Below are 27,792 nucleotides of genomic sequence, written 5' to 3' on the forward strand. Positions count from 1 at the left end.
TTTATGGTGAACTATAAGAATATTTATTTCTTTTTTGGCTTCTTGGACGAGGGAGCTGAGGTGTCTGTAGTGGATTGCCTTGTTATCCTGGTTTGAGAAGATTCTGATGTTTCTGCTGGTGTGCTGGCCATAAATGATAGGCTGGAGGCAGTGTCCTGCTGATGTGTAAAGTTCTCAACCAACACACCCAAGAGTTGATTTTGTTCTCTCCATCTATTGTCCATTTGCATCTGCATATCAGACAGAATTTGCATCATCTGTGATTGGTTATGAACACTTGCACTTAACAATGCTGCTATGTCCCTCTGTAGCTCTATGCTACATTGTTGTCTCCTCTGTTGGCTCCTGAAGAACCTCTCTTGGCCTCTTTGTATGTTCTCCGTGCTTGTTATGAGCCTCCTCTGGAGTGCAATGTATTCCTCACCCAGGGGTGAATACAATGCATCCACAGGCTCTTGAGCAGCAGGGCTTCTATGTGCTTGTGGGGCAGGGTCACCTGCATCTGCTGTTGCTTGAGGTGCAGGGCCAGCTTCAACTGCTGGTTCATGTGGTGGTGGGCCAGCTTCAACTGCTGGTTCATGTGGGGCAGCTGTAGAATCTGCTCTATTTCCATCTGCCAATGGTGGAGCTCGTCCAATTGCTGAGGATGGTGGAGCTTGTACGGTTGGTTGATAGTCCCAATGATTGACGAGTGTGTGACCACTCAGCCTGTCCAATTGGAACTTCCTGTGACGTGTGTGGGTGAAATCCCTGACTGCCATAAGATTGTGTTGTTGGGGGGGGGGGGTAAATACATGGACCCTTTGTGGCTGTCTTGGCCCCCCCTCAAAGCCAAAGGGAGGATATTCCTCTGTCCAGGAATATTGCCAGGGGTCATATGGCAATGGTGGTGGCATCACTCCCGGGTCCTCAACTGAAGCCATCCAACCATGCTCATGCCTGGGAGCATACTGTTCATGTGTTTGCCTGAAGACTGGTGGTGTTGGCTGCATGCCTGTGCCTGGTGGTGGTGGTGGTGGTGGTGGTGGCGGCATGCCTGTTTGTATCCTCGTGACAGGAGGTTCTGTAGAGGAGTCAAATGATGAGAGGGATTAGTACAGTCATATATATGTCCATGTGGGCATACAATGTACATTGATACATGCTAGGGCCTATACTGATTCTCATGTCAAACTCTATAACATGCATGTGCACATTGTGATTTGTGATATGAGAGATTTTAATATGCGCAGTATACAGGTATGTGTTTCATACAATAGTTATGTGTACATGTCAATGATGGAAAAAATGTGTTCTTTAAGTGACACTATGGTCACACAATTTACTTTAGCCTGATGTAGGCACAGAACCTGCTTTCTAAGCTAAAAGTATTGTGATGGCTATAGTGTCCATTTACTGAAAACTTGGCTTGTGGCCTGTGTTACTCAGAGACATGTTAGTATTGCACTATTCCACCTCATATCATGAATTGCATTGTGTTAAGTAGCATTAATGTCAAATATAATTGTAGATATTTTTGTTAGTAGGCCAAATACCATGCTCCTCATTGTGTACATGAATGTGTAATATTAAAGGATGTTATATCTCAAATACATATAATACTGGTGTGTGGGATGTTACTCACCAGCATGGACTGGAAGTCCACGGACTGCTGTGATACTCAGGGACCTGCGTATCATCTCCTGCCAGGTGTTATATTCTATGTCCAGGGGTGGACCACCGCCTGTTCCCCTCTGGTGCATAGCTTCCTGCCCCATCTTTTCTTTCACCCACCTCTTGCAGTCATTCCACCGCTTTTTAAGGCCCTCAACAGTCCTCCTTAAATAGAGGGGAGAATGGGGGGGGGCGGAGCAGTATATATAACAGAAAGAATAACTCAAGGGTTACGGTTAAACATCGGAAGTTATTGTCATAAAGGTAGTTTAAAGGTGACATACCAATGTTAGTAATATAGTACTGGGTACCGTGAGATCTATGGGTATAAAGATGGGAGTACACCACCAGTGGAGTATGTTGGAAATGCCATTTGGTGTTATCTAAAGGGGTTATTCATCATAATGTTAAGGTAAATCCAGGACATAACTAAAGATTAGATATTCAGGCCCCAGAGCATGTTGGGTAAAGATAAACATATCTTATTCTGAGTACTGATCTAGAAAGGGAAGGGGAACTCCATTGTAGTTGTGAGTACTACCTAAGAGGTGAATAGGTGGCGTGAGGCATAATTAGGTCATCATTATGATTTACTAAGGTCTCTGCAGAAAGACATACCTGCCATAGTGTAAAGTGTGGAATAAACACATTATTAAGCAATAAGTCATGTACAAAAATAGCACATCAGTGATAGGTAGCTTAGACAATTAGGGACCTAAAAGCTTATAAGACAACCCCTATCATAATAAATAATATCCCGAACCTGTGTCTAAAAAAGATTTATAAAAGTTTTCTTAAATTGCACCTTAAGGTGAATAGTTTTGTCAGGTATTAGCACAGTTTAACAAGATCGGTAAATCTAAACTTAGATATTTGTTACCTTTTCCTTAGGCTACTGTCAGGTTAAATAAGTCGTAGCGTGATAGATAGGTGAAATAAAACTTAGGTGTTTTGTCATCGTAGGTAGAGGGAATCAATAAACAACTACTATAAAATATGGTGTAGCATAACAGTAGGACTAGTCCACATAACGCTAGGATGCTTAAAATCTTTCATGAACTGTCTGCATAGGATCAGGTCTAGTAGGCATAAACCTGTGGTAATAACTCTATTAGGAAAGTATCTTGCAGGCTCCTAAAAGGTAGTGCCGTAAGGACAATGGACCTCACATACATATATAGGGTATAATAATTTAAGGGCTACCAGTATATCTATAGTAGACTTCCAGTTTAATAAGAAATATGGCTATATGTATAATTATAGTCAGGAAACTATGGATACTGTACGCGAAGGGTAAGGGGTGAGTAATGACCTCATATAAAGATTGAGTACTGAGTAATAATGCTTAACTGAATAAAAACATACAACTTGCAGGCTATACTAGTGAGAGTTAAAACCACAGCAGCACAATGGCATTATAAACACATAGCACTAAAACATGCTTATCCACCATAGTAATTGCTTGGTATAACAAACTGCTATTATAAGGTACTACTTATTTAACATTATCCATATAGAGCAGTAAATAGAGGTAGGCATAATAGGAAAAGATGATTAGCTAACATAATAGAAATAAGCTAATGTACTTCAATAATACTACAGATCAGTTATTAGCCAGCGTGTGGATATATTCTTGTAACAAACCTAAAAATTCTAAGTTTGGGCCTCTGTGGTTAAGATGTCCCTTAAAGATATGGCATAGGGGAAATCTATGGTAGAACTCAAGTTTAAGGTCTCCATATATAGTTTGCAGTAGTAGGGAATTTCTGCAAGGGACTAAATGAAGGGAGAATAAATATACAATAAAAGCCTCTATCGGGAACTACAAGTGTTTGCTCAAATATGAAAACACTGTGAGGCATAGAACATCTGCAGCTTAAGACCGTACTAGACCCAGTATACGTATTTACTTGTACATGTTTCCTATACACCCTTGAAGAATGCTTGCACAATCCTACCTTGTAACCTAAGTATGGTAGGGGGATGTGCTGTATATACCCTCTAGTATACTGATATGAAGAAGGGAAACTAACCCTCAGACATTAATATAGCAATCTAAAAAATCAGCAAACTGGACTATGTACTATGCACTTCTGCAAATTAAATTCGGCATACGAAGACATAGTATAGACATAAAAAACAATTTGTACAATTTAAGTAGCCCTAACCCAGTGTTGAACAGTCACTGTCCGGGGGTCAGGGGTGACTCAGCCCACCCCTAATTTCACAGAGTCTAGATTAGATGACCCTCTATGAAACCTAAGGTGATGCGGTATCAGGTCTGTAATTGTCAGGATCCCAGGGGCCCAATTATAATGGGATAGTGGCTGCGATCTTTGGCATGGGTTTCCCAATGCAGACTTCTGATTATCTCTCCCCCTCTCAGATCGAAGGCTTCTGCTGCTATCTGCAATCAGTGTATGAGAACTGCAAGTTCCCGCATCTTGTTGCTCCATCTTACAGCCTGTGGGTGAATCTGTACAGTGTCTGGACTGCAGGCCTTCTGTGACTCCTGAAACTGAATACTGCGCAGTGTCATCAGGCTCCTGTTCTCTTAGGATAGTGGACTTAGTGGAAGTTTCACAGCTCGCAATGGGCGATTTACAGCCGCATTCATCCAGTACATTGGGTAGGGCTTCAGAGCTGCTAGCGTGGAGGATCGTGATGGGGCCCGTAATGGAGAAGGATGCCATAGCAGTATGTAGCGTATCCACTAGGCTCGCCTGGTAGTCGTCAAGCCGATCACATAGGGCTCTCAAGAGAGAGATCTCCAGCTCCATGATTTGAGGGCTTATTCATTACAGGTGATGATTACTCTGTATAGGTGCCGTCTCCGTAGTATAAGTTGATTCGGGTGCTGGAAGTGAAATACAGAGCAGTCTCTAGCAAAGATGGCGACTCGCGCCACTCAAATGGAATATTGTGGTGATGTTAATGAGCCGCTTAACTGTCTACTGTGTCGCTGCGTTAAGTCTTTTTAAGGTGGACCAGATCGCCACAACTCTATGCTCTTGTAATGGTAGTAGGGTCGTGGGTACTCACAGAAATAGCAGTTGGGTCTGTTAGGTGCTTCCTTGGCGTTGCAGACTGGGGTGCAATAAGTGCTCGCAATGTCTACCCCAATTTAAGTGCCAAATCCATCTTAAGTTACTTTTGGTGTATACCTGTACTCCTTTTTGCAAGCTATTTAAAATAATTTTGAGTAAATCAGGACATAATTAAATTATTTAGCAGAGGAGCTCCTTCAATGTGCGACTGCTCCCATCCACAGTTGGCTCCGCCCCACGTTATTCAAAGACTTTAATTTTGGATATAATTTTTCAGCGAAAAAAAAACTGTTTATATTTTATCCCTCCATTTTTATTTTGTTACTTGTGGACTTCCACATCTTGGGTATTTTATCCCATGTGTAACAAATCGTGAACTCTCACCACCTATATGAAAGAAAACATAATTTATGTAAGAACTTACCTGATAAATTAATTTATTTCATGGGGGCGAGAGTCCATGAGGTCCTTTCCCTATTATGGGTTGTTTTTAACAGAGCACATCTTTTTTCCTGATTCCTTTTTTATGGCTTTTTCTTACTCCTTGTTTACACCTCACTTCTTGGCTATACATTAAACTGAGATATGAGTGAGGTGGGTGGGGTATTTATAGGCTTTGAGGTTTGGGAAACTTTGCCTCCTCCTGGTAGGAATGTATATCCCATCTGTAGCAAATCGTGGACTCTCGTCACCATGAAAGAAATTAATGTATCAGGTAAGTTCTTACATAAATGATGTTTTTTCTATATAGGTATGAGGAGGTTATTAATCTTTTTCTCTCCCCCCTTCTTGCACAAAATAATGAAGAAAAAAAACAACAAAGAGGAACATTCCTTTAAAAATAAAAAATATAAATCAACTATGGGTAAATACAAAACTTTGACAAATGCATAAATGTCATTAAATTCTGTGGCATATGTTTTAACAAAAGTGTATATCATATAGAACCTAATATATGAGAGCCTTAGGTGTATATCCTATAGAACCTAATATATGAGAGCCTTAGGTGTATATCCTATAGAACCTAATATATGAGAGCCTTAGGTGTATATCCTATAGAACCTAATATATGAGAGCCTTAGGTGTATATCCTATAGAACCTAATATATGAGAGCCTTAGGTGTATATCCTATAGAACCTAATATATGAGAGCCTTAGGTGTATATCCTATAGAACCTAATATATGAGAGCCTTAGGTGTATATCCTATAGAACCTAATATATGAGAGCCTTAGGTGTATATCCTATAGAACCTAATATATGAGAGCCTTAGGTGTATATCCTATAGAACCTAATATATTAGTGCCTTAGGTGTATATCCTATAGAACCTAATATATGAGAGCCTTAGGTGTATATCCTATAGAACCTAATATATGAGAGCCTTAGGTGTATATCCTATAGAACCTAATATATGAGAGCCTTAGGTGTATATCCTATAGAACCTAATATATGAGAGCCTTAAGTGTATATACTATAGAACCTAATATATGAGGGCCTTAGGTGTATATCCTATAGAACCTAATATATGAGAGCCTTAGGTGTATATCCTATAGAACCTAATATATGAGAGCCTTAGGTGTATATCCTATAGAACCTAATATATGAGGGCCTTAGGTGTATATCCTATAGAACCTAATATATGAGAGCCTTAGGTGTATATCCTATAGAACCTAATATATGAGAGCCTTAGGTGTATATCCTATAGAACCTAATATATGAGAGCCTTAGGTGTATATCCTATAGAACCTAATATATGAGAGCCTTAGGTGTATATCCTATAGAACCTAATATATGAGAGCCTTAGGTGTATATCCTATAGAACCTAATATATGAGAGCCTTAGGTGTATATCCTATAGAACCTAATATATGAGAGCCTTAGGTGTATAGCCTATAGAACCTAATATATGAGAGCCTTAGGTGTATATCCTATAGAACCTAATATTTGAGTGCCTTAGGTGTATATCCTATTGAACCCAATATATGAGAGCCTTAGGTGTATATCCTATAGAACCTAATATATGAGAGCCTTAGGTGTATATCCTATAGAACCTAATATATGAGAGCCTTAGGTGTATATCCTATAGAACCTAATATATGAGAGCCTTAGGTGTATATCCTATAGAACCTAATATATGAGAGCCTTAGGTGTATATCCTATAGAACCTAATATATGAGAGCCTTAGGTGTATATCCTATAGAACCTAATATATGAGAGCCTTAGGTGTATATCCTATAGAACCTAATATATGAGTGCCTTAGGTGTATATCCTATAGAACCTAATAAATGAGAGCCTTAGGTGTATATCCTATAGAGCCTAATATATGAGAGCCTTAGGTGTATATCCTATAGAACCTAATATAAGAGAGCCTTAGGTGTATATCCTATAGAACCTAATATAAGAGAGCCTTAGGTGTATATCCTATATAACCTAATATATGAGAGCCTTAGGTGTATATCCTATAGAACCTAATATATGAGAGCCTTAGGTGTATATCCTATAGAACCTAATATATGAGAGCCTTAGGTGTATATCCTATAGAACCTAATATATGAGAGCCTTAGGTGTATATCCTATAGAACCTAATATATGAGAGCCTTAGGTGTATATCCTATAGAACCTAATATATGAGAGCCTTAGGTGTATATCCTATAGAACCTACTATATGAGAGCCTTAGGTGTATATCCTATAGAACCTAATATATGAGAGCCTTAGGTGTAGATCCTATAGAACCTAATATATGAGAGCCTTAGGTGTATATCCTATAGAACCTAATATATGAGAGCCTTAGGTGTATATCCTATAGAACCTAATATATGAGAGCCTTAGGTGTATAACCTCATTTTTAAAATACAAACAAACTCCAACCTTGAATTTCAAGGATGAGAAGAAAAAAAAATTCCTCTCCTCACTCTTCTCGGTTAACCATCTTGTGATTGTAGGTATCGCTCACCCCTACCTGTAAACACTGGGGTATTCATTCCTTTCTATAGCGTTTCTGAGAAACTCTGAACCCCAGAAGGGAGAAATAAGCTGACTTTGTAACTCTCTTGTATAGGAGATAATAAACTTTCTCCATTTATTGATAAATCGTAATGCGCACATTACTAATGGTTTTCACACCCTTAAATAGAATTCACTGTAATATTATTTTATAATTTAAACACATTGTAACAAAAGAAATAATAAGCTATATTTTGGAGAAACAATAGAAATAATAATTAGTGATGTTGTGTTTAGGAAAAAAAACAACTTTCCAATTTACTACCATTAACAAAATGTGCACAATTTTCTTTATATTTACACTTTTTGAGTCACCAGCTTCTACTGAGCATGTGCAATAATTTGCAGTATTTACGTATATGCATTTGTGATTAGCTGATGGCTGTCACATGATAGGTATATGCATTTGTAATTGGCTGATGGCTGTGCACCCGTCCCTTAAAATACGGAATAGTCCCGTATTTGAGAACAAAATAGCATGTCCCGTTTTGAATCAATATGGGACGGGGTTTGTCCCGTATTTTCTACTGGTTGGCAGCCACAGAGTTCATAGCCCAACTTCTTGCACACATATATTTTACTATATGAGATAGGAAACACAAGCTTAGCAAATGATTTTTATTGTATTAGTAGGGGAGGGGGTGTAAATGATAGATTCCGTCCTCAGTGACTGATTTCCCTGTGTGTGGGTATTGCATGCGGCAGGGAGTGCAGGGCAGAGCTAGAAGTGGAACGCAGTCTCACAAGCACTATAAGTTTTGCAACCTGCTCTGTGACGTACGCATACGCTGCTTGTGTTCCGGGCCGACTGTGTAGGTCCAGTTGTGTTTCCGGTCAGTTTGTCGGATGTGGATACCCGTGGGCTTAACTCTAAGTCTCAGGACCTTACAGATGCATATGGGCCTCCTAGTAACTTCTTAGAGATCAATATCTTCAATCTGCAGACTGTAGGAGTGGGAAGGAACCGCGTCCTTGTATGAGGTCCGCAGGAGGGTGAGTGCTGCACTGTCTATAGCCTACGTCTCATGTCATGTGTGCGGCTGTCACTTTCACGTTGTGTGACGCATATACCTAGAAATATACACTTTATTAGTAGAAATAAGGCAGAAGGCCTGACTAATGTATGATTCGTTTCTCTTTAGGATTTATGCGTTAATGGTACAGAGATGCTTGGATTCCCTTGCTATATTTGTCCCTTTTTCTGCCGGATACCATTCTATATGTTAACCAGCATGAGTACTTCAATGAATGAATTCTGAACTTGTCACATTAAAATGTAATTTGTAGGCGGAGCTTGGAGCTGAAAGGAGATGGCTGCTTAGTTTATGAGCTCCGTGCAGCACTATACTGTAAGCTGACATGTGGATTAAGTAGAAGCCAAGGGATTGCCTGATTGCTTGGGGCAAGGGGCTACACACACCCGGAATCGATTGAGGCTACTGCTGGTCACTAAAAGCTTGCTCTACAGCTGGAGATTGCTGGAGCAGGCAGATGCCGATCGCCATCTTGCTTTTGTGGCGCACTTACAATTGAGCAACATTACACGGCAATGAGCAGCCGCACACTGTGCCTGAAGCAGACATCAACCCCTAAAACAAAGCCTCTTAGAAGCAGACAAACCGGACAGTAAGTAGACCGGACAACCGGTCTCACCAAAGCAACTACAAACCCGGCGAGGCTCTGGAATGATCAGAGGGCGGCTTCCATACCGGTTGTGGTAAGAGGGGTAGTGGAGATAAAATTTTGACAAGAGTGTGGAAGTAAGGGGCTGAGAATAAGACATGTACTAAAGGGCCTAAATTACAGTGTGGAAAGGAGAGAAGAGGTTAGCATCAATAAGGTGTATTGGCAGACAGGTAACACGTCAACGATATATTTAACATGTTTTGATCACAAGGCAGAAGTTAACTTGCCACACACAGCTCTACATAGCTGCTTACAGAGACACTAATTTCAGATGCTGATATTTATAAATTAACTAACAGGCACTACACAATGTGGCAAGGGGAAAATAAATGCTTTTAAAAGGATTGATTATGTGCCACCTTTTGTCTCATGGGGCTGACATATGCGACAAATGAGGAGTAAAGAATTTCATAAATCTATCAGTGAATGCTGGCTGTTTATATATTGATGTAATAGCTTAATGCAGGGGAGAATATAAAACAATCCTAACACTGGGTTGCTGTTTAAATTTTGGGCTGACTATTCCTCAAGCTGCATAAGGTTACTAGAGGAAAGAAGTTTAATAGTGGTGCTTCATCTTTGTGTGTACTAAAACTAGCAATACACAGCTTACCTCACCTACCAAAGCTACTCAGAGCAGTTCTGCGCTGATTCACATAACTTTAACATTTATTACAGCAAACTTTTCTTCCATTGCAACAGACTTACTCTAAATCATACACTCAGCCCTAGTTCTGGGTCTTAAAATTCACTTCCCACCATTATGTCAGTCAGGAAACAGAATAAGTTGGCCCAAGGGCCTAAACCACCAGCAGCTAGTCTGTTTTTTAAACCGGCCAAGGGTGAGAAAACTCTAGATTCTGCCATCACAGCACTCGAAGAAGATAATGATTCTGATACAGGTTCACAGTGCATGGAAGATGATACAATTCCTGCTACAAGAGCTGATTTGAAGACATTGGTGTCTAAGCAAGACATTAATACAAATTTCGATAAACTTTGGGAAAAATTTGATGCTTTTCAAAATACCGTCACCAATAGCCTGGCGGACATAAAGCAAGACATCTTGGATTTAGGTACTAGGGTAGCTACCCTAGAGGAAAATGAGACCACTAATATGGAAGACCTCTCTAACCTTACACAAAAGTTCTCCACGCAACAGCAGGAAGTCAATGAGATGCATGACAAATTGGAGGATCTTGAAAACAGGAGCCGTAGATGTAATCTACGGCTGAAGGGGATACCTGAGGCAGTCTCGGCAGAAGAGCTTCCCATCTATCTACACCAATTATTTCAAGCTATTACGGGAGAAGTAGGTGAGGAGAAATTTCAAATGGAGAGAGCTCATCGTGCACTAAGAGCCAAACCGAAGGATGAGGCACCACCTAGAGATGTTATTGTTAAGTTCCTCAGATTCCCGGAAAAGGAAGGAATTTTATCAGCAGCTAGAAAGCACCCCACTTTTAAATTCCAGGGTGTGGTAATTCAATTTTTCCAAGATCTTTGTATCAGGACACTCCAGAGGAGAAGCTATTTGAGGCCTCTTATCACACTCTTGAGAAAGCACCAGATTGGATACCGATGGGGGTTTCCCTTTTGCCTATATATTCAACACAATGGTAGATCATTAAGTCTGAAAGAAGTATCAGAAATTCCAGATATATGCCGCAGACTACAGTTGGACACACCTGAGATACCCCAATTAAACCAAACAGAGGATTCCTCTCCAGCATCATCAAGCCAGATTCACCAGCAGAGACAGAAATGGACTAGAGTTTCGAAAAGAAAAGCTAAGTCTTGACATTCTTTACTTCACTGATTCTATTTAGGTTAAGTCTTATCCCATCTCTCTGAGACAAGAAGGAGATGAGGAGTGTATCATTTCTACATCCAATGCTACTTCTGGGAGGAGAACTGACAAATAAGGAGCTCTGATAGTCACTAGACTCCTACTAGAAGGAGCTGAAGAGTGTTGGACTCCTTTGAGTAACAGGTTTAGAAAATACTGGGTGTATTTAGAAGGTGGTACAATTTATATGGTTGAGAAATGTTAAACCTTGCTCTTTTTTTTTTTAGATACCATTTTTTCTTTTACTTTTTCCCTACTAGTCTCTTCCCTCCTCTCCGGAAGGGAGGGAGAAAGTATCTACTGTTATAATTCTTACAGTTATAGTACGGAAGGTTTGTAGAATATGATCAACCTGTGCAAGGAGGAGGTCAGGGTTGAGACTATTCTTGTTTTTTACATTTTTTTGTTTTTCTTATATAGGAGAAAAATAATTTTTATCCTTAGTTATCTTGTTCTAATTTGGTTTTTGAACAGACTGTTATTGAATGTAAACTTATTTGTTCTTGTTTTTGTTTATGTCCTGTCGACTCATCTTGCCTATCTACATGAATCACCTAACAAGAGAAAGTTTAGTCTACAATGCCTCTGGGCAACCATAGTGATTGAAGAGACAGCGGATCCGGGGGGGTCCCCCACTTACAAAATAGTGAGTAATGGCTTGTAATCTCCGACTGATATCACACAACGTTAGGGGCCTTAACACAGACCTTAAAAGAAGGACGGCGCTATGCCAATACACTAGACTAAAAGCGAACATCATTTTCCTTCAGGAGACACATTTTACTAGAGAAGTCATACCTAAATACTGGGCCAGGGGCGGAGCCAAGCAGCGCACAGCAATGGTTGTGTGAGATCGGAGCTCCCGAGTATGATACACTAAAAAGGTGGTTAATGCCCTGAGGTGGAATGACAAAAGGCAAGCACATTCCAGACTAAGCGACAGGGAAATGTCCTGGCTGTTTTTCTGAAAGCTCCGGTCACCGCAACTACATGCAGCAACTTTTGAGCCTAAAAGGAGTTGGGAGCAAATGCAGTGGGCACCATTTTAGTTGCACCAGGCAGCTACTGAGAGGAGTACAGATGGACTTGTAGCTGATGTATGCTGAAGGGTGAGCATTATTGAAGCAAAGGTGGCAATAGAAATGACACTGTTTGGCACTGGTGATAGTAACTCAGTTGTGGGGAAATGAAGGAATAACAGCTAGAGAGCTATAAAGGCAGCGGCGCAATACAAGCAAGACGCACTACATTTAAAAACGCACATGGCTGCTACGGATGTGACTATGCAATACAGGTCTTACCCTAATATGTTAAATACATGAACGCCCGATACCTAAAGCGGTAGTTATATTGAATGTGGTCAATTTAAGCAAGTCTCTGGAGGATTGTATACTTAGAATAGCAAATCCCTCTTGCAAAGCTGGTAATATCATAAATCCACAGGACTCTAGAGACACACATCAAGCCTTAATTTCACATATTCTCAGAGTATTTGTTCCATCTTACACCCGGTAAAGGTAACACTTATATTGAAGACTGCTGAGATAAAAAACAAAGCACTTTATACATATTATCGCTAACCACAGGACTGTGCAGAGATCTGGGTAGACAGCAGCTACTTTTAAACTTAAGATGTCTTCCAGAAGAGTTCAGAAACCTGAGAAAAGTAGTAAAATGACTTCCATGGACACATTCCTGAGATCCAATATACCTAGCAAACAAATAGAAACTACAACTATGGAGACAGAGGGTGACTCTGATATGGACTCTGAGCATTGTAAATCCCTAGATGCCCAGACACCTGCAACTAAGGCTGATTTAACCCTGTTAGTTTCGAAGCAAGACATTGCAACGAACTTTGAGAAACTAACAGGGTTAAATCAGCCTTTTTTCATCCACTGACAATAGAACCATATCTAGAACGACAAATTCAGGTAACCGACTTATTAATCTATCCTAAACACACATAAGAACTTTGGAAATAGCTACATTCAAGGTTTTGTATAACTAAAGTAGCCAGGTACAAAACTCCTGGAATATTTCATGGATCCATGAACAGAATTTTACTGTATTTATATATGAACATTGTGTTTTAACATTTTATCTGTGATTTTAATTTGAATGTATATGGAAAAAATTATATCGCCCCCTATTCTGTTACCTACTATTTAGCCTGCTAGGAGGCTAATCTGTTAGTAAGCTTAAGGCCTTTTTATAAACTTTAGCGCTCGGTACACATACCTAAATACGTAGTATCATCTCCTACACATTATGTTAATGCTTAATATACACTTTATGTTATGTATTTTTTGTTGTTTTTTCTGTTCCGTTCTACAGGGAAAATCAGAGTTATTTATGCTATTTAAATGTATTGAACTATGCCAGTCTCGCTTCACGCAAGGTAATAACCACACCCAGAGTTTCACTAGAGATGGAGATCAGGAGTTTGTTGTTGGCGTCTCACAGGATGGTAAGAATTGTGATATACTAAAGCAATCAGGTAGAGAGGAAAAGCTTATGAGTCATGACTGGTTGTATGATTGGGCTGATACATTATTGTGACTACATCTCTAGACTTTCCTGGAGTTAGTTTGATATCTCACAATATGAGAGGCCTTAACTCAGATATAAAGAGGAAGACTGCACTGACACAATACAAGAGGCTTAAAGCCAATATATTGTTTTTACAGGAGACCCGCTTTTTGAATACACAGATACCTAAGTACTGGTCCAGAGAATATACACAACACTTCCATGCTACTTCTGACACTAAGACTAAGGGAGTATCTATTTTGATTCACTCATCTTTAAATTTTGAGCATAGGGACACAGTGAAAGACAAAGAAGGTCGATATATCTTGGTAAGGGGCAACATACAGGGTACAGAAATAGTACTTTGCAATATCTATGCGCCAAATGAGCAACAGGAACCATTTTTTAGACATATACCTAACTTACTTACCAACTGGTCTAGATCGAGAATAATATTAGCAGGAGATTTCAATATAGATCTGGCAGCGTTGAGGAAGATCACGACAGGAAATATATCAAAGAAAAAATCAAGACAAAAAGCGATAGCTACAAAAATTGACGACTTACTTTCACTGCATGGGCTACAAGATAGCTGGGTTACACTATACGGAGACACAGCGGACACTACATACTATTCCTCAGCACACAAATGCTACACGAAAATTGATTATATCTTCACTAGCCAAATAATGCAGCCCATATTACGCAAGGCAAACATACATACATGTGTTTGGTCGGACCATTCCATTACACAACTATTTTTCGGTTCCATTGTGGACCCAGGTAGGACTAGAACATGGACGTTTGACCCGACCTGTCTAAAATACCCCAACACTAAAGACAAGCTTTTAAAAGCAATGAGTGACTACTGGAGAATCAATACTGATTCTACTGTGAACCCGATCTCGGTTTGGGAAGCGCACAAATCGGTGTTTCGAGGACTGTTAATCAAAGAAAAAGCCATACACAAGAAAGAGACCGACAATAGATACTTGAGGTTACAGCTGGATATTGACTTTTTAGAAAAGGAGCACAAACGGACTAATTCACGACTCATCTTGCAGACCCTGACGCAGAAAAAAACAGATTTGCTTGCATTATTAAATAATAACTCTATTAGGGCAGCCCAAAGGCTTAAAGCCAACTACTTCATATATGCAAACAAGCCTGACAGGTATTTAGCCAAAAAAATTAGAGATGAATATCAGTCAGTATCTATTCCGAGTATACAGACAGGGACAGGGAGTATTACATCTCATCCACAAGAAATTGTGGACACGTTTGCAGAGTACTATAGAAACCTGTATGATGGGGAGAAGGTCCAACATAATACCCAAACACAAATTGAGCTTGAAAATTTCTTAGATTTAGCAAACCTTCCACACTTGACTACAGAAGACCAGGACAAATTAAATGCAGAAATCACACAAGCTGAAGTGGTGACAGCTATAAAAGAGCTCAAACCAGGCAAGGCTCCGGGTCCTGACGGATTCCTGGGGGAATATTATAGACTCTTCAGACAGATCCTGATCCCACATATAGTTAAATTTGCCAACCATATTCTAGAAGGCCATCCCATATCTGCTGACCTTTTACAAGATAAAATCATTGTAATACCAAAAAAGGGTAGAAACGCTACACTGTATTCAAGTTACAGACCCATATCTCTAATAAACCAAAATATGAAAATTGTTACTAAAATCCTGGCTAACCGCTTGAAACATATTCTACCCTCTATTGTGCACCCGGACCAGGTAGGGTTCATAAAAAATAGAGAGGCTCCAGACAACATTAGACGTATGATTACGGTTATGGATTATTTGCACCATGAGCGAACTCCTTCTCTGGTCCTATCCTTGGATGCGGAGAAGGCGTTCGATAGGGTGGACTGGGTGTATATGGATACAGTTTTGACAAGGGTGGGGTTCACTGGGTCATTCATGACAGCACTGAGAGGTTTGTACTCGATACCCACAACGTATATCAGAGCTATTGGACATCAGTCCAACACTTTTAATATTCTTAATGGCACCAGGCAAGGCTGCCCCTTGTCACCCCTTCTTTTTGCGATATGTATCGAACCACTAGCTGCAAACATAAGAAACTCTCCAGACATTTCAGGCATGCAAATACAACATTTTCAGCATAAGATCACCTTGTTCGCAGACGATGTATTGTTAACAGTCACTAGGCCACTTATTTCACTTCCCAACATATATAAAACTATACAACAGTTCTCCTCCATTTCAGGATATAAAATAAACTTAGACAAATGTGAGGCGCTCTCAATAGGTCTACCAAAACAAACTATCAAACTGATAGAAACAAACTTCGACTTTAAATGGGTGAAAGATGACATAAAGTATTTGGGGATTAGACTAACGGCACAATCTACCCAATTATATAGAGCTAACTATATACCTATGTTTAAATCAATCAGATCTGATCTGCAGAAGTGGAAGAAGCATAACTTCTCTTGGTATGGAAGACTCTCGTCGATTAAGATGAACATTCTCCCAAGAATCCTGTACTTATTTCGCTCCTTACCTGTAAAGATAGATAAATCTGACTTGAAGGCCCTTCAGACAGACTTACATAGATTCCTCAGAGGATCTAGACATGCGAGGATACCTCAAGATACTCTCACCAGACATCGTCAGTTGGGAGGGGTGGGACTTCCTAATTTGATGGATTACTACTCAGCAGCTAGACTAGCTCAAAACTCTCTTTTAGGGAGGAAACAAGAGGACGTAGTATGGCCCCAGTTAGAAGCTATCATTGGGGGTTTACGACGGCCCGGACGATATATTATGGGGTAAAGAAGCTAGAGGGAGACCCGGGGGCTACCAAAACCCGATTACTAAAATAGCTGTCAAGCAGCTAGCAATAACCAATAGAAATGGAACACTATTACAGACTAATTCTTTAATAAGACCATTAAAATATATAATTTCAGGAGAATTACATAAACTGATAGACAAGTGGGCACATAAGGACTTATACCGGATAGCAGACTTTTTAATTAATAGGAAGATTTTGACTTACAATCAACTACAGGACAAACTTAGACCTATGCGTCTGCCGTGGTTTGTATATCTACAGATAGCCTCAGCTCTCACGCTGTATAACAGGACTGGGAGGGAGGCCAGGACCAAAAACATTTTTGAGAGACTGTGCAGTGCAGAAAATAGACAGAAAAGTGCGGTGTCCCACTTATATTTATATATACAGGAAACACACACAATTTCAAAGCCACAAACTGTCCTCCACTGGGAAGCAGACTTAGGTGAAACATATGACCTAAAGACTTGGAACCAGATTTTTCTGAATTCCAGTAGGGGCTTGCTGGGAGCGGACCTACGGGAGAACAACATCATGACAACATTTCGCTGGTATTTAACCCCATTAAAAACAGCACATATGGTAAAGGGAGGTTCCAGGCAGTGCTATAGAGGTTGCACACAGCTAGGTACATATTTTCATATGTGGTGGGAATGCCCGGAGGTACGAAATGTATGGCTCGACCTATCTAAGATGATAACCACTATATTAGAGGAACAGGTAACACTGACGCCCATGCAGGCCTTGCTGAATGGTGAGGATCCAAGATTCAATGCACCTATAAATAAATTCATTAGAATTGTATGTACGGTGACTCGTATATCTATATCAAAATATTGGAAGGTGGGAATAACGGAGAGAATGGAGGTGCTTGGGAGGATTAGAAATATGTTTGGTTTATGCGAGACTGCAGCATACATACAAGATGAGGTGGAGTCTTTCAATAGAGTCTGGTTTTACTGGATCCTTAATGAAAAACATGTATAGGATAAGCTACCATGTAAGGGAGAAAGAAAGAGCAGTTTGAGAGCAGCGGTAGACACTGCAGATGAGAGTACTTGGTGTGCTCTGTGGATATTTAAGACGTGGAGATTGCTTAAGAAATGTTTATTGATAATACACCAAATTAAATGGTGAGGCGAGCTGGCATAATGGTTATATAGGTTACTCATGTTAATTGTTAAACAATGTTAGGTCTTTAAATTGTAACAATTGGACTCATGTTTTTACTGGAGCTTCAACCTGTAACACACAGTGAAGACTGGTTAAAGAAAATGTTGATATGTAAAATGCGGTACAATGATAAGAAATGTGAAATAGATGCTTTACAGTTGTGACTTATTTATTGTATCTGCCATTGATATAGACTGTGTATTGTACCGATTGTTCAATAAAAAAAAAATTTCAATCTAAATACTGGGCCAGGGGGTACACTCAACACTTTCACTCTATAAAGGATAAAAAAAAGGGGTGTATCAATATTAATTCACCAGTCGGTAGGGTTTGTGGTGGAAGAGACAATAAGGGATCCGGAAGGCAGGTTTTTGATACTTCAAGGGAGACTACAAGATAAGCAAATAATCTTTTGTAATGTATATGCACCTAATGAAACACAAGCAGCCTTTTTTTCTCATGTCTCACACCTATTGACTCAATGGTCACATTTCAGGATAATATTGGGGGGGGATTTCAATGTGTCGATGTATGCTTACCAAAATAAAGACAAAAATCCACTATCCCAAAAACAACTGAGACACAACTCCACAATTAAGAAAATAAAAGAGATTTTCTTATCACATAATATTCTAGACTCATGGGACACTTTATATGGTAAGACAAATGACTACACATTCTATTCATTTGCACATAAATCTTATTCAAAATTAGATTACGTATATGTCAGTCAAACATTGATTCCAGACTTGGCCTTTTCCAAGATTCATGCTTGTGCCTGGTCGGACCACTCCATAGTCCAAATGGATATCAAACAAACATTTCATGCTAGTGCGACTCGGTCTTGGAACTTTGACCCATTTGTTCTCCAAAACCCCAAGACGTGTAAGTTTATATCTAAAGCTTTATCAGAATATTGGGGTATTAATACAGGAACCACTTCCAACCCTATTACCATCTGGGCGGCACACAAACCTTATATCAGAGGGCTACTGATTAAAGAAAAAGCCGCTTTAACCAAAACTACTAGGCTCCAAACAGATACATTGCAAAAACAAATAGACACTCTAACTAGATCACACCAACAGAACTTATCACCTAACGTATTTACACAATTACAGGCTAAAAGAGCAGAACTGGCAATAATTATGAATAAGACCTCGGTGAGGGCAGCACATAGATTAAAAGCACAATACTTTCTGTACTCAAACAAACCGGATAGGTATTTGGCCCATAAGCTTAGGGAGTGGACTAAATCTTTCGCTATACCTTACTTACAGAAACCTGATGGCTCGTGCACCTCAGACCCCCAAGAGATAGCGGACAGTTTCGCTCAATATTACGCTCATCTTTATGATGGGAAAAAAGTAGTATATAACGACCAGATAACACGACGTAGGTCTAAATTCCTAGACGACATCAAACTTACACCTTTAGATAAAGAGGCCAGTGATGAACTAAATGCAGAGATCACGACTAGAGAGGTCCTTAACGCCATAAAATAGCTTAAACCGGGAAAAGCAGCAGGCCCTGATGGGTTCCCAGGTGAATATTACCAACTCTATAAATCGGTTTTAACCCCACATGTGGTTTCATTATGCAATGATATTTTACAAGGTAATGAGATCCCCCGTGAAATTATACAAGCCAAAATAGTAGTTATACCTAAACCCGGCAGAAACCCAAAGTTATGTCAAAGCTACCGACCCATTTCCCTTATTAATCAGGACATCAAGATTTTCACCAAAATTCTAGCGAATAGACTAAAATTACATTTACCTACACTGATCCACCCAGATCAGGTGGGTTTTATTCAAGATAGAGAGGCCCCGGACAACACTAGGCGCGCAATCTCCTTGATAGAATACCTTAGAAAAATGAGAACGCCTTCTCTGGTCCTTTCATTGGATGCGGAGAAGGCGTTCGATAGAATAGACTGGGTCTTTATGCTGGAGGTTCTAACTAGGTTGGGTATCCACGGCCCATTTGTTCAAGCTATTAAAAGCATCTACTCTCATCCCACAGCTAGTGTTAGGGCGGCGGGTTATCAATCAAAACTAATAGATATCTTAAATGGCACTCGTCAAGGTTGCCCGCTCTCGCCACTTTTATTTGCGATGTGCATAGAACCATTGGCAGAGATGATTCGTATGTCACCAGATATACATGGAGTTTCACTCAAAGGGCAGGAGTTTAAGGTATCTCTGTTTGCAGATGATGTCCTTCTTACATTGACTAGGCCACTCATTTCCCTCCCGAACTTATACCGGGTATTGAGAGATTACTCAGATATATCGGGGTACAAGGTCAATCTTGAAAAATGTGAAGCCCTTCCCATAGCCCTTCCCAACCATACCAAAAAACTCATCAAAACCAATTTTGAATTTCTATGGACCACAGAGTCGATCAAATATTTAGGGATTAAAATCTCGAATAATATGGCTGATCTATATAGATTAAATTATGTCCCTCTATATAGAATGATTAGAAAAGACATAAATATATGGAAAAAAGGCAGATTCTCTTGGTACGGCCGATTAACGGTAATCAAAATGAATATTCTTCCGAGACTTCTATACCTCTTCCGAGCCCTCCCAATTAAAATTCCACTGATTGACCTGGGTAAATTACAAACGGACTTGTTGGGTTTTCTTAGAGGTAATAAAAAAGCTAGAATTCCATCTCATATCCTTCAACAACATAGACAATTGGGAGGGGTGGGAGCACCAAATTTAATACACTATTATCAAGCGGCGCGGTTGGTGCAGACCACCCTTTTTAGCAGGAAATCAGGGGACCAGGTGTGGGTGCGGGTGGAGATGCTCATGACAGAATACAAAAGCCCAGATGATATCCTATGGGACCACTCGAAACAATCCTTTAAGGGAATGTCGGCTTCTAGACTTACGATGGAGATGATGCAGCTCTGGACTTCGATGTCCAGATCTTTAAATCTAATACCAACAGACTCAGTCATGAGACCGATAAAGACTCTTCTAAACCCAGACTTTCACACACACATGGGGAAATGGGAAAATAAAGGGCTGTATAGGGTAGTGGATTTTTTACACAAAAATAAAATAGCCACATATCAACAAATTCAAGATAAAGTTAGCCCGGAGAAAATCCAATGGTTTCTATATTTGCAAGTATCTTCTGCTATTGCTAAATTTAGGACACACAGTTCAGTGAAGCAGTTAACAACACTAGAGCATTTCTGTAATGCCACTAAACGACACAAACAACTGATTTCAGCCATATATTTAGAGATTCAGAAAGCTAAAAACATCTCTAAAACCTCACTGATGGAGAAGTGGGAAAAGGAATTAAACAAAATATACTCAAGGGAGGAATGGGAATCGATACTATATACATCTAGTAAGGGATTAATTAGTGCCGACTTCAGGGAAAAGTGTATTAAAACATCTTTTAGATGGTACTTGACCCCCACAATCACCTCCCATTACACTCAAAGGGGCAGTAAACTTTGCTATAGGGGATGTGCTGAAACGGGGACATACATTCACATGTGGTGGAATTGCCCACAGGTCAAACAAATATGGTATAGACTATCTGACCTACTTAGTGAAGTACTATCTGAAACCATTTCCCTAACAGCACCACAAGCACTGTTGAATGAACACATAGAACCCTTTGGTGCTCCCATTAACATGTTTATACACACTCTTTGTACAGCCACCAGAATATGTGTGGCAAGATATTGGAAATCAGGAGTTCCTTCTTGGGGGGGGAAGTGATAGATAAGATCCAAGCTACATATAAAATGTCCGAAACGGCAGCCCATATTAAAAATAATTATGATCAATTCTCCAAAATTTGGTACTATTGGCTTCTGGCGGGATACTAGTAGGACTTGAGGGAGGAGGGCGCTCATTCTGGCAATGGGAGAAGAGGACTGTTATCAGGGTGTAGGGGGCGACTTACAACAGGAATTAAACTATAGTGACATGTAAACCACTTGGATTGAATTCAATGATTGGTGGGGGCCCCTTTCCTGGATCCGCTGCAAGAGAAATGAAGCGACAGGCAAGTTGAACGTAGTTTAATTTTATCTTGGTTTATTTTTGTTATTAAGTTGTTTGGGGGGGGGAGGAAGAATGGGAGGGGAAAATTTATACTGAGTAAACATGACGAACAGGGAGAAGGAAATAGCGATAAATGGTTTGATATGTTACCTTTTGCCAATCCTTTTACCATGCTTCCATAATTTTGAAATTCTAATTTACTATGCAACAATACAGGACAGATGGATTATGCCATGGATGCTCTATAAGTTCATTTTTTTGTAAGTTAGCGATCCTTTAGGGTACCAAATTCACAAAGAAATATTGAAAACTGGACATGAGCTTTGGTCAAGGGGTCAGTGGATTTGATATGGATTGTACTGAATGAACAATGTGATTTGTACCTGTTGTTTACGATGTAATAATAATAATAAAAATTATTTCAACTAAAATGTAATTTGTGATTGTGATCCTAATGTTATAATATTCTGGTGTAAATCTGTTTGTGTCAGGAGTATTTCCATTACATGTTCAGCAAGTAAAATATGTACAATTTGATATTTAACTCCTTTGTGGATTTCTTAAAATGACATCAGTGGAATAAGCGGCGCAAGGGTGGAAACCTGCGCCGCCCGTAGTTTCAGCACGCACATCAAGCTATCACATATATGGCGCCGGCAGTTGCTAAAGTGCCGTAAGTCGGACAAACTAGCGATGTCCAGAAATAAGCGTAAGTACAAATTTCTGGAGTCGCTAGTGACTTACGGCACTTTAGAAACTGCCGCTGCATAAAAAAACTAACTAAAGTATAAAATCTCCCGTTACTGTCTAACACGCCTCCCAAAAATAACCCGACATGTATACCCCTCTATCCGCAATCCCCCCTCTCACTCCTAATAATAAATATATTAACCGCCTAAACCGCCGCTCCCGGACCCCGCTGCCAGCTACATTAAATGTCTTACCCCCGGGGGGCGGAGCCAACTGCTGAGAGAGCCGGACGTGTGTCTGTGCAGCTCCGGGTTCTTAGATATAATTATTGGTCTTAATGGATATATAAAGAGCCCAAATTTTTCCCATATTACTTTAGAAAGCTAATATTATCTATTGTATACTTCATATAACTGAAGATACTTCACTTATTGAGCACAACGCCGATCCACGCTTTTAAACGGCACCTCGAGGAGATTCCAGACAGCATCTACATTTTAGAGGAGCTGCTGATATGGAGGCCCTGGCAATTTGGGAGCAACGTACACAACAACTCCTGAAGCAGCACTTTAAGAGTATGAGGGACGATCTAGAGTTGCTACTACTAGCCCTCTCACCGCAGCTGAATCACGCAGCTAAGAGCACAGACCCTATACAGTGTGTCTGGGGCTATGCAGTAATTTCTGGCAAACGCCAGGAAAATCTGATATCTCCCTTTGACAGAGTCACGCAGTGTTCTGGGCTCTACGAGGTGGGTAGACCATTGGATCCTTTCCCCCCACTAGCAATGCAGGTGAAGCCAGGAACCGGGGAGTCATTCGACTCAGTTGATATGGGCACACACGATGAGACGCCATCTTTGGCCTTACCGGTCCACCATGCTCCTCTGACCCCACTTCAAACTACCACCCCGGAACTCGGAGCCTACTCTCTAGCGACAGCTGACACACAGAGTCGGGCTGGGCATGAGATACCTAGACAGTGTGAAGAGCTCATGCAGAAACAGACCGCAGCTATAGAGACCCCGTTACTCCAGGAGCTAAAGGGACTGTCCATAATGGTAACGCCAGCTAACACGTACCTAGACACTTTAGATACCGGCTACTCCTCACTATTCAATCAGAGTATATCTGATCAAGAGATCACAACCTGGGACACAACAGAATACACCGGGGGCCTGAAATCTCACAGCATCTTCGATGTCTACGGTCATATGAGCAGCACAACCTACCACAGCTCCCTTGAAAGCACATGCGACATGGCGTCGCTTGTTTTACTGCCGGGTGGAACTCAGTTAGTGTTGATCCTGTCGCTGAATGTTCTGAGTTGCCTGATCATTGTGCAACACAGGAGTTGGTTCCGACTGGGACTCGGCTAGAGTAACAGGTTTTTTCTCTGACGGGTGTGAGAATGATCTGCTAAAAGATTGACTGACTCTTACCTTGGTCCTTCTCTTCCATACTGCTCCACTCCGGACGAACTTAGGAAATTTGTACTACCAGAACATACATGTTATCACTGTGAGCACCTAACACATTTGTGTAACTCTCTCAGACAATGTTTTGCTGTTACTGTGTATTAAACTGGGTTGATAGTTAGTTTAAAAGTGTTGATACCTAGCCAATGCTGACTCAGGAATGTACTTTCTCCACCTCATACAGCTAAATTAGACGTTGCTCACAGGAGGACCCTTGCTGTTCTTTAAGGTAGTAACTGCATCCAGTATGATAGTACAGACCCATAAAAGTAGTCTCCGGTACCTTCAGTGATCATTTTTACATACTGGTCATAAAGATGTATGGTTGCTTAAACATTATTGCTGTATTCTGCACTTGTATCAACTTTGAGTAGGGCCCTGCAGGCATTGCACATCGTTTCTATATGTTATGCTCTTGGGATATGCAGGTTTACTTTTTTTTATTATAGAACTTAAGGCTCCTGAGAAGTATATAATGGGTTAGTAGTGCTCTGAGAGTCTTTTTGTTGGGGTTATCTATACACCTATTCACATGCCAATTATATGTTCTTATTTTAGGTCCCTAGCAATTTGGTATGCCATCAGGAGACTTAAACATTGAGATCCCAGTTAAGGTTATATTACAGGACTGTGCATACTTCCTCAACTAGCCCCACAGAGAGCAGAGCTTTAGTAAAACTGCTTGATTCTAAGATCCAAACACTGCTCTGTTTATAAAGATTAATCCTTCCATTATTAGTGTTGTATGACTATGGACAATGTATAATATTTAAACTATTTAATATCATCCCAGCCGGGGCCTCACGGACACAGTCTATACTACTTCTCAATTGTGATATCGTCCCTAATTAGGACTCCCATGTTACACTACAAGCTTTATTATATTTATGCTCCTAGGAAACGATATTATCTACGTTGAATTTAATATTAGCACAAATCATCTGTTTCTGTTGGGCCCCTCTCCTCCCTTTCCCGCCGGTACTAGTTGCCTGCGGGTCATACCCATATTCCTTTTTCCCACATCGCCTATAGCTGGCATTTCCCTAGGAGAGGGGCTCACTCAGAAGTCCCCTATATTCCATACTTACTGATGCACCCCCCTCCGCATAATGTTGTTGAGAGCTACTCTTATTAATTTTATTGAAAGCGAATTTACTTGTATTACGTGTTGGATTAAGACTCAGTTGCCTTCTACTTAACTATGACCCCTCAGTTAAAGGGACATTCAAGTCCAAAAAAAACTTTCATTTTTCAAATAGGGCATGTCATTTTAAACAACTTTCCAATTTACTTTTATCAACAATTTTGCTTTGTTCTCTTGGTATTCTAGTTGAAAGCAAACCTAGGGAGGCACATATGATAATTTCTAAGCCCTTGAAGGCCGCCTCTATTTTATTTACTTTTCACAGCAGGGGAGAGCAAGCTCATGTAGGCCATATAGATAGCATTGTGATCACGCCCGTGGCTAGTGGCAGACACTGCACTAATTGGCTAAAATGCAAGTCAATAGATAATAACTAAAAGTCATGTGATTAGGGGAAGTCAGAAGATGCTTAGATACAAGTTAGCCACAGAAGTAAAAAGTGTATTAATATAACAGTGTTGGTTTTGCAAAACTGGGAAATGGGTAATAAAGGGATTATCTATCTTTTTAAACAACAAAAATTCTGGTGTTGACTGTCCCTTTAAGATATATGGTATGATATGTGGGTTAACTTGTATGTATGACCATGTTCCTGATGTTAGATTAGAGCTCCTGTAACTATCAAGATCATTTGCCATGTAGTCTTTATTATCCCGGTATCCTAGTTGGCTCCGCCCTCCACTTCCCCCTCATTATGAGCGGCTCTTGCCCGCTGCATTCCCCCCCACACACACACTCAGACCTCTGAGAGGTCAGTTAAAAAGCCAATTCCCTATCTCCTATCCTTTATAGTTTATAAAGCACTCCTTATCCCAAGATAGGGATCATTAGTTGATTAATATAAAAATCGAGGTCTCATTGATATATGCTCCAGTCGCCTGTGTTTCTTATATCTTATTTTACCTTTTCCCTTCATGGTGACAGAAGTGGTATTATAATGCTTGTCAACTGTTCTAATACTATTTATATGTATATATGACACCAATATGGGTTAGATATTGTGAGAACAACTACTTCAGCGGTGCACCTATGTTTTAGCCCACATTTATTGCTTGTATGAGAAATGTATTAGTGTTTTTATTATTTCTGATCCGTGACTGGACATATTGTTTGTTCTATTGTTATCACTTATTACCTCAATAAAAATTATTTATTAAAAAATAAAAAAAAAATGTCTTACCCCCTAATCTGACCCCCTACACCGCTGTCAGCTACATTAAATGTCTTACCCCCTAATCTGATCCCCCTACACTGCCGCCAGCTATATTAAATGTCTTACCCCCTAATGTGATCCCCCTACACCGCCGCCAGCTACATTAAATATCTTACCCCCTAATGTGATCCAGTGGAGGCTCCTCCATATGTGCACAACCGCACGTGCCCCCCTGGAGAAAACGTGCCCCCTGGAGAAAAAAGAAAAAAGAAAGAAAATTAATTTTTTGGCTGAATAAATATAATTTTTCCAATAGCCCCCCTATTTGAAAAAAATATATTTATTTAGCCAAAAAATGTTCCTGTCTACTGCACAGTTTAATAAAATTTAAAAAAAATCCCTTTTATATATCTCTATACCTCTCTACCGCACGTGCGGTAAGAGAGGTATAGCCTGCCTTAGCAGATTTTTTTCAATGTGCCTGCTGCTCCGCCCATAACTGAGCCTATACCTTTCCTAATTGCACAATCTTCAGTGTGCGATTTGGCTCATTGCTATGGGTGGGCAGCAGGGGGAGCATTTTTTTTTAATGCTTCCTTTTTTTTTAGCTGCCTGTGTTAGCTGCGACGCTCAGCGGCAGTATTCTACAGAAGGCGGTTGTGTGCTCCGTGTAAGCCCCAGTCACAGCACACATGGCAGCCAGGTATAAAAAATGTAGTAAATTTAACTTGCAATTGCATACAGCAATTGCTCATACAGTGACTGTATCAGTGGTGGAGAGTCAGTGTGGGATTGAGTCACAGTAACAGTGAAAGGAGCGGGTAACGGTAAGTCATGGCCTGGCATAGCCGGATGCCCCTGCTCCTGCAATATGTGAACTGTATGTGGTTGTGGATAACTCCGGTCCACTATTACAGATCACCAGCCAGCTCCAGCTCTGCCCTGCCTGCCCACCCAGGCATGATGCAATTTTGTCTGCGCAATGCACAGTAAGAGGTGGTCAGGCGCGGCAGCAGGCAGGTACAGCAGCCGGCGTGTGGACATGTGTGTGTGAGTGTCCTGATAGTTGCTGCATGATGGATGGCGACAGTTCAGGCAAGGTGAAGGAAGGAGGCAAAGTAAGGGCATGCTACACATATTTTCAAAAGTAATCAATCACTCGTGTGAAATATACATACATATAGCAGTGGTCTGGGTACAGCAGCCGATAATAACATAGAGGAAACTCATGGTAAAATATCAGCATGGCTAAAGGAAAATTAAATTCTATTCGTACAATATTTGTAACAATACTTGGCTTCTATCCTCTGATTATGAAGGGGTGTTCATTTTACAATTTAATAATGAGTTTTGTTTTATTGATAATCCACTCTGAGCTAAAGAAATTGCTTTAAATTTATCCTCTTTGTAATTTTTTTATCCCTTCTAAACCGTATCTTAATTTCCACAGCCAAGCTGGAATTTTTAATGAATGAACTGTGGGAGAAAAGATCAGCC

At 40.2% G+C, this 27,792-nt stretch overlaps 2 protein-coding genes across 2 annotated transcripts in view; both read right to left on the reverse strand.

The window, feature by feature from the left end:
- Positions 1–26,525, reverse strand: LOC128659771 (drebrin-like). Its single transcript, XM_053713344.1, has 3 exons — positions 26,472–26,525; positions 1,625–1,818; positions 1–1,063 (listed from the first exon to the last, which is right to left on the reverse strand). Exons 1-3 carry the CDS (start codon positions 26,501–26,503, stop codon positions 24–26), a joined length of 1,266 nt encoding a protein of 421 aa, XP_053569319.1. The 5' UTR covers positions 26,504–26,525; the 3' UTR covers positions 1–23.
- Positions 1–27,792, reverse strand: part of LOC128661265 (uncharacterized) — a 744,180-nt gene that overhangs the window by 270,263 nt on the left and 446,125 nt on the right. The window lies entirely within an intron of this gene.

Source organism: Bombina bombina, chromosome 5 (assembly GCF_027579735.1).
Source record: "Bombina bombina isolate aBomBom1 chromosome 5, aBomBom1.pri, whole genome shotgun sequence".
Classification (NCBI taxonomy): Eukaryota; Metazoa; Chordata; class Amphibia; order Anura; family Bombinatoridae; genus Bombina; species Bombina bombina.

Excerpts from the sequence above, each read along its gene's own strand:
- LOC128659771 (XM_053713344.1), bottom strand. The coding sequence starts at position 26,503 with ATGGAGGAGCCTCCACTGGATCACATTAGGGG. Across the intron at positions 1,819-26,471 it reads CCACTGGATCACATTAGGGG|GAGGACTGTTGAGGGCCTTA; the intron begins GTAAGATATTTA and ends CCTCTATTTAAG. Across the intron at positions 1,064-1,624 it reads TGGACTTCCAGTCCATGCTG|AACCTCCTGTCACGAGGATA; the intron begins GTGAGTAACATC and ends ACTCCTCTACAG.